This window comes from Heptranchias perlo, unplaced genomic scaffold (genome assembly GCF_035084215.1).
Source record: "Heptranchias perlo isolate sHepPer1 unplaced genomic scaffold, sHepPer1.hap1 HAP1_SCAFFOLD_517, whole genome shotgun sequence".
Classification (NCBI taxonomy): Eukaryota; Metazoa; Chordata; class Chondrichthyes; order Hexanchiformes; family Hexanchidae; genus Heptranchias; species Heptranchias perlo.
This window is the reverse complement of record NW_027139534.1, coordinates 155,417-163,821: the sequence shown is the minus strand read 5'-3', so window position 1 is coordinate 163,821 and position 8,405 is coordinate 155,417. Positions and strand designations below refer to the sequence as shown.

Sequence of the window (8,405 nt, the reverse complement as noted above, 5' to 3'; positions counted from 1 at the left end):
GAGGTCGAAGATCGGCCATGAACCGATTGAACGGCGGAGCAGGCTCAAGGGGCCGAATGGCCTGCTCCTGCTTCTCATCTTCTTATAATCTGGTTGAATGGCGGAGCAGGCTCGAAGGGGGCCGGATGTCCTCCTCCTGCTCCTAGTTCTTCGGAAGAGTAGTCGGTGGGATTGTTAAAAAAGAGTCCACAACTGATGCTCTTACAAGCAAAATTGTTTACAATTGTCAACCCCAGTCCATCACCGGCATCTCCACATCAAGCAAAATAGAAGCTAACAAAGTGGTGAGACAAACGACTATTGAGTCGTGGGTTCAATTCTGGAGGGCGTATCTATAGCTCCAGTATCGATTTGGCATGATTATTGATCATTATTATATCTATAACATGGAGATACATGTCTGAGAATGGCCAAGCCTCCATCTTGTCTGCTTTGGGCGGGCGGTTGGCCGCAGTGACGGTTGGAATTTGAAACTCAAACGCGTTCCATTCAGTTGGCAGCGCGAGCCGGCGGTTGAGGGGGGGGGGGTCACGTGACGCCGCCCGCCGGGGATTGTGACGTCGCCGTTGCCACGGAGACGCAGCCCCGCCCCCGAACCTTTCGCCGGTCGAGCGCGGCCAGCGCCGGGGCGCGCATGCGCGGGAGGGAGGTGGCGCGACGCATGCGCGTCGGGGTGAGGAGGAGGAGGAGGGGGCGGGGCTTGGGCCTTTCTTCCTTCCCCCTCCCCCCTCGGCCAGGAGAGAGCGGCGGACATCTTTGAATCAGGTGAGCGGCGCAATCGGTCGCGGATCGCCGCCATCCCGCTTCCCCCCGACGGGGAACCGGTCGATATCGCTGGCCGGCAGGCCGGGCCGTCTTTTCCGGCCGATATTGAGTGATGATGATGGGGTTTGAGGGGGAGGAGATGATGATGATGGCAGTGAAGGTGCGCTCAGCGCGCCTTGTGGAGGGATGGAGGGATGGATGGAGGGATGGATGGAGATGATTCCGGGGGGACGCTCGGCCCGTTTATCGGCGGGTTAGTTTGAAGGAGGGGGGTCAGGGGGGGGTTATTTACATCTCTCCATTCCCCCCACAACCCACTCCCGGGGGGGGGGGGCGGGGCCGAGGGGATCTCCCGCCATTTGTGGGCGCGCGGGAATGAGACGTCACAACCGGAAGTGGACCCAGGGAGGGGAAGGAGAGTGAGTGGAATAGAGGAGGGAAGGGGAGAGGAGGGAGAGTGAGTGGAATAGAGGAGGGAAGGGGAGAGGAGGGAGAGTGAGTGGAATAGAGGAGGGAAGGGGAGAGGAGGGAGAGTGAGTGGAATAGAGGAGGGAGAGTGAGTGGAATAGAGGAGGGAGAGTGAGTGGAATAGAGGAGGGAGAGTGAGTGGAATAGAGGAGGGAGAGTGAGTGGAATAGAGGAGGGAGAGGGAAGAAAGGGGAGGGAGAGTGAGTGGAATAGAGGAGGGAGAGTGAGTGGAATAGGAGGGAGAGTGAAGAAAGGGGAGGGAGAGTGAGTGGAATAGAGGAGGGAAGGGGAGAGGAGGTAGAGTGAGTGGAAGAGAGGAGGGAAGGGGAGAGGAGGAGGTAGAGTGAGTGGAATAGAGGAGGGAAGGGGAGAGGAGGAGGTAGAGTGAGTGGAAGAGAGGAGGGAGAGGGGGAGAGGAGGAGGAGGTGAGAGGTGAGTGGAAGAGAGGAGGGAAGGGGAGAGGTGAGTGGTAGAGTGGAGTGGAGGAGGAGGGAGGGAGTGGAGGAGGAGGAGAGTGAGTGGAAGAGAGGAGGGAAGGGGAGAGGAGGAGGTAGAGTGAGTGGAAGAGAGGAGGAGGGGAGAGGAGGGTGGTAGAGTGAGTGGAAGAGAGGAGGGAGGTGAGTGGAGAGAGGAGGGAAGGGGAGAGGAGGAGAGTGAGTGGAGAAGGAGAGGAGGGAGGGGAGATGGTGGAGAGTGGTGGAGGTGAGGAGGAGGTAGGAGTGAGGAGTTGGTTAGAGGGAGGGGAGAGGGAGTGTGTGTGGAGTGGGAGGGGAGAGGGGGAGTGTGAGTGTGTGTGGGTGGGTTTGTTGGGGTTGGGTGTGTGGTTGGTGGGATAGAAGGGGGGGACGGAGGGAAAGAATGAGGTGGGGAGATGAGTGGAATAGAGGAGGGAAAGTAGAAGAAGAGGAGGAGAGTGAGTGGAATAGAGGGAAAGAGGAGGGAGGGAGGGAGAGACCCGGTCCTTGATTTTAAAATTCTCATCCTTGTTTTCAAATCCCTCCCCTCCCTCGGCCGCCAGCGCCCTCCCCTCAGCCCCCGGCGAGTGGGGTCGTCTCTGTTGAGCGGTTCTGGTCCTGGACTCTCCAGTGACCTGTCTCCTTGTAACGTTGAACCCCGTCTGTCTGTCCGTCAGATGTAAACGATCCCTCAGCCCCTATTGGAAGAAGAGCACGGGACGGGGGGATCCTGAGACCCAATATTTATCCCTCAACCAACATCTCCCAAAAAAAAAAAACCCCCAGATGAATTTATTCCTTTGCTGTTTGTGCCGATTTTCCCTTTTAAAAGTAACTCCCGGCCTGTGAAGCCCCCTGTGGGTGGTGATAATCCAATTCCTCCAGTTTCCTCCCGTCCTTTCTCGAACTCCGTCTCACTCGGTCTTCCCTCACTCACCCCTTGCGGTCTTCCGCCTGTGGAAGGCAAGGTGCACCGACTGGAACCGTGGTGCCCTGCTCTGCACGGCTTTGCTCTGGCTCGATCTACATAAGAACCAGGAGTAGGCCATTCGGCCCCTCGAGACGGGGGCCTTTCTGTCCCGGGACAGCAAGCCGGTCACTCTCAACCGGTTAGTCATTGGGAAAATGCTAGAATCCATTACTAAGGATGCAGCAGCAGGATATTTGGAGACTCGTAATACAATCGAGGAGAGTCAACATGGTTTTATGAAGGGGAAATCATGTCTGACAAATTTATTAAGAGTTCTTTGAGGAAGTAACGGGCAGGGTGGATAAAGGGGAACCAATGGATGCAGCATATTTGGATTTCCAACAGGCATTCGATAAAAGATTACTGCACAAGATAAGAGCTCATGGTGTTGGGGGTAATATACTGGCATGGATAGAGGATTGGCTAACGAACAGAAAACAAAGAGTCGGGATAAAAGGGTCATTTTCAAAATGGCAATCTGTAACTAGTGGGGTGCCGCAGGGCTCAGTGCTGGGGCCTCAGCTATTTACAATGTATATCAATGACTTGGATGAAGGAACAGAGTGTCTTGTGGCCAAATTTGCTGATGATACAAAGATAGGTGGAAAAGCAAGTTGTGAGGAGGACAGAAAGTGGATATCGGCAGGTTAAGAGAATGGGCAAAAATTTGGCAGATGGAATATAATGTGGGAAAACGTGAAGTGTGGGAGCAAAAGATTACTTGAATGGAGAAATATTACAAAATGCTGCGGTACAGAGGGATCTGGGTGTCCTCGTACATGAAACACAAAAAGTCAACATACAGGTGCAGCAGGTAATCGGGAAGGCAAACGGAATATTGGCCTTTATTTCTAGGGGGATGGAGTGTAAAAGCAGGGAAGTCATGCTCCAACTGTACAGGGTGCTGGTGAGACCACACCTGGAGTACTGCGTACAGTTCTGGTGCCCTTATTTAAGGAAGGACATACTTGCATTGGAGGCAGTTCAGAGAAGGTTCACTCGGTTGATTCCGGGTATGGAAGGGTCGTCTTATGAGGAAAGATTGAACAGGTTGGGTCTATACTCATTGGAGTTTAGAAGAATGAGAGGAGATCTTATTGAAACGTACAAGATTCTGAGGGGACTCGATAGGGTAGATGCTGAGAGGATGTTACCCCTCATGGGGGAATCTAAAACTAGGGGGCATAGTCTCAGAATAAGGGGTCGCCCGTTTAAGACGGAAATGAGGAGGAATTTCTTCTCCCAGAGGGTCGTGAATCTTTGGAATTCTTTACCCCGAAAAGCCGTGGAGGCCGAGTCATCGAATCCATTTCAAGGCTGAGTTGGACCAATTTTTGATCGGCGAGGGAGTCAAAGGATATAGGGAAAGGGCGGGGAAAGTGGAGTTGAGGTAAAAATCAGATCAGCCATGATCTCACTAAATGGCGGAGCAGGCTCGAGGGGCCGAATGGCCTGCTCCTGCTCCTATCTCTTATGGAGCCTGCTCCGCCATTCAGTAAGACCATGGCTGATCTTCAACCTCAACTCCACTTTCCTGCCCAATCCCTCAATTCCCCTCGAGTCCAAAAATCCATCCATCTCCGTCTTGAATATTCTCAACGACTGAGCATCCACAGCCCTCTGGGGCGGAGAATTCCAAAGATTCACAACCCTCCGAGTGAAGAAATTCCTCCTCATCTCAGTCTAGGATGGCCGACCCCTTATCCCGAGACTATGCCCCCTGGTTCTAGACTCTCCAGCCGGGGGGAAACAGCCTCTCAGCATCTACCCTGTCAAACCCCCTCAGAATCTTATCTGTTTCAATGAGATCGCCTCTCGTTCTTCTAAACTCCAGAGAGTATCGGCCCATTCTACTCAACCTCTCCTCATAGGACAACCCTCTCATCCCAGGAATCAATCTAGTGAACCTTCATTGCACCGCCTCTAAGGCAAGTCTATCCTTCCTTAGATAAGGAGACCAAAACTGTACACAGTGCTCCAGGTGAGGTCTCTCCAGAGCCCTGTACAATTGTAGTAAGACTTCCTTACTCATTGTCTGCTGGACCTGCAGTGTACACTTTCTGTGCTTTGTGGACGAGGACACTCAAATCTCTGTGAACACCAACACGTAAGAGTTTCTCACCATTTAATAAAAATATTTCTGAAGTGAAATACATTCTGTTGTTTCTTCTCTTTTTTTTTTCCCCCCCTCCCCGCAGGGCACTGATAAAACTCAGACATGACTCAACCACAGCAACAAGAAAATGTAGTTCAGTTTAAGGTAAGTACTTCAGAGCCGGGCCCCCCCCCAGATCGTCTGCGAACGGAGAGGGAGGGAGTAGAGGGTGGCTGCCTAACTGGTAAATTCCTTCACTGCAGTAATCTGTTCTCTGTCCTCCCCCCTTCGTCCCCCTCCCAGTGGTCTTGGAGGGAACGGGGGTACCGCACATATTGGCCAGAACGATTACAAGGACACGGGCGACTGTACTGGGCACAGTGGTGACGGGGATTGGGGTACAAAAAGTGAGGGAAAGATGCTTCAGCCGGACAGAGCTCTGCTCAGACCCCGCCTGGAGGAACTGCGTCCAGTCCTGGGCACCGCCCCCTCGGGAAGGATATATCGGCCCTCGGAGGGAGAGTGCGGCCCAGATTCACCAGGGGCTAAAAGGGTTAAATCCCGAGGCCGGGTCGCACAGACCGGGCTTGTGTTCCCTCGAGTGTAGAAGATTAAGGGGTGATCTAATCGAGGGGTTTGAAGGATTCGATAGGGTCGATGGAGAGAAACTATTTCCTCTGGTCACGGGGGGAGAGAGTCCGGAACAAGGGGGCAGAATCTTAAAATGAGAGCTGGGCCCGTCCAGGGGTGATGTCAGGAAGCATTTCTTCACACAAAGGGGAGTGGGGAATCTGGAACTCTCTCCCCCCAAAAAGCTGTCGGGGCCGGGGGTTGATTGGGAATTTCAAACCTGAGATCGATCGATTTTTGTCGGGTGAGGGGATTAAGGGTTCGGGAACCAAGGGGGGTAAATGGGGTTTAGATACAGATCAGACATGATCTCATTGAATGGTGGAACAGGCTCGAGGGCCTCCTCCTGTTCCTGCGTAATCCTGATTGGGTTAAGTTCACATGCGTCTGCTTCTTGCAGCATTCCTCTCGAGTTAACCCACTCACCCTCGGTCTTTGTGGGTCCCGACAGCCTGTGCTATGGTTATCACAGAATGGTTATCGGGTACGGCGGTTAGATTACAGGACTCCAGAGAACGTAACCACTGCATGCAGGCAAACCAAGGGGGATAGAATTGAAAAGCAGAGAAGTTATGTTAAACTTATATAGAACCTTGGTTAGACCACACTTGGAGCACTGTGCACAGTTCTGGTCTCCATATACCTTGGTTGGACCACACTTGGAGCACTGTGCACAGTTCTGGTCTCCATATCCCTTGGTTAGACCACACTTGGAGCACTGTGCACAGCTCTGGTCACCATATACCTTGGTTGGACCACACTTGGAGCACTGTGCACAGTTCTGGTCTCCATATCCCTTGGTTAGACCACACTTGGAGCACTGTGCACAGTTCTGGTCATCATATACCTTGGTTAAACCACACTTGGAGCACTGTGCACAGTTCTGGTCTCCATATCCCTTGGTTAGACCACACTCGGAGCACTGTGCACAGTTCTGGTCACCATATACCTTGGTTAGACCACACTTGGAGCACTGTGCACAGTTCTGGTCATCATATACCTTGGTTAGACCACACTTGGAGCACTGTGCACAGTTCTGGTCTCCATATCCCTTGGTTAGACCACACTCTGAGCACTGTGCACAGTTCTGGTCTCCATATACCTTGGTTAGACCACACTTGGAGCACTGTGCACAGTTCTGGTCTCCATATACCTTGGTTAGACCACACTTGGAGCACTGTGCACAGTTCTGGTCTCCATATACCTTGGTTGGACCACACTTGGAGCACTGTGCACAGTTCTGGTCTCCATATACCTTGGTTGGACCACACTTGGAGCACTGTGCACAGTTCTGGTCTCCATATACCTTGGTTAGACCACACTTGGAGCACTGTGCACAGTTCTGGTCTCCATATACCTTGGTTAGACCACACTTGGAGCACTGTGCACAGTTCTGGTCTCCATATACCTTGGTTGGACCACACTTGGAGCACTGTGCACAGTTCTGGTCTCCATATACCTTGGTTGGACCACACTTGGAGCACTGTGCACAGTTCTGGTCTCCATATACCTTGGTTAGACCACACTTGGAGCACTGTGCACAGTTCTGGTCTCCATATACCTTGGTTAGACCACACTTGGAGCACTGTGCACAGTTCTGGTCTCCATATACCTTGGTTAGACCACACTTGGAGCACTGAGCACAGTTCCGGTCTCCATATACCTTGGTTAGACCACACTTGGAGCACTGTGCACAGTTCTGGTCTCCATATACCTTGGTTAGACCACACTTGGAGCACTCTGCACAGTTCTGGTCTCCATATACCTTGGTTAGACCACACTGGGAGCACTGTGCACAGTTCTGGTCTCCATATCCCTTGGTTAGACCACACTTGGAGCACTGTGCACAGTTCTGGTCTCCATATACCTTGGTTAGACCACACTTGGAGCACTGTGCACAGTTCTGGTCTCCATATACCTTGGTTAGACCACACTTGGAGCACTGTGTACAGTTCTGGTCTCCATATACCTTGGTTAGACCACACTTGGAGCACTGTGCACAGTTCTGGTCTCCATATACCTTGGTTAGACCACACTTGGAGCACTGTGCACAGTTCTGGTCTCCATATACCTTGGTTAGACCACACTCGGAGCACTGTGCACAGTTCTGGTCTCCATATACCTTGGTTAGACCACACTTGGAGCACTGTGCACAGTTCCGGTCTCCATATACCTTGGTTAGACCACACTTGGAGCACTGTGCACAGTTCTGGTCTCCATATACCTTGGTTAGACCACACTTGGAGCACTGTGCACAGTTCTGGTCTCCATATACCTTGGTTAGACCACACTTGGAGCACTGTGCACAGTTCTGGTCTCCATATACCTTGGTTAGACCACACTTGGAGCACTGTGCACAGTTCTGGTCTCCATATACCTTGGTTAGACCACACTTGGAGCACTGCGCACAGTTCTGGTCTCCATATGCCTTGGTTAAATAGCGTAGATGGATTTAAGGGGAAGCTGGATAAACACATGAGGGAGAAAGGAATAGAAGGATATGGTGATTGGGTGAGATGAAGAGGGGAGGGAGGAGGCTCGTGTGGAGCATAAACTCCGGCATGGAGCTGTTTCTCTGCTCGATATAATTCCCACCGCCGCAGTTTGAGAACTCGAATTCAGCGTTAAAAATCTGGAAATCAAAAGCTTGTCTCGGTAAGAGTGACGGAAGGCTGCGGGTTTCTGGTGAAAGACCCCACTGGATTCACTCATGTCCCTTTAAGGGGAAGGACACTTGCCGACCTTACCCGGTCTGGGCCTAGACGTGACTCCAGTCCCCGCCCGGTCTGGGTTTATTCGTGACTCCAGTCCCCCAGCACCCACCGTTAGTCGACTCTTCGAACCGCCCTCTGGAATGGACCACTCAGTTGTATCAAAAAAAACCCGCTACCCGTCTGGTTCAATAAGGCGGCCGACCGCCGCCACCTCGAGGCTGGCAAGCTGGGAGGGGGTGGGTAATGCCTGCCTTGCCAGCGATGCCAAGCCCCACACATCCCGAGGGCGCAGATGGGGACCGTGGGCC

General features: G+C 52.6%; 1 protein-coding gene across 1 annotated transcript in view; it reads left to right on the top strand.

The window, feature by feature from the left end:
* The first annotated feature begins 661 nt into the window (after positions 1-661).
* The window catches only part of LOC137314509 (GTP-binding nuclear protein Ran-like), a 37,534-nt gene continuing 29,790 nt past the window's right edge, over positions 662-8,405 (top strand). The window contains exons 1-2 of the mRNA XM_067979822.1: positions 662-765; positions 4,857-4,918. Coding sequence (XP_067835923.1) covers positions 4,877-4,918 — 42 coding nt within the window. The 5' untranslated portion in view covers positions 662-765; positions 4,857-4,876. The remainder of the gene's footprint in view (positions 766-4,856; positions 4,919-8,405) is intronic.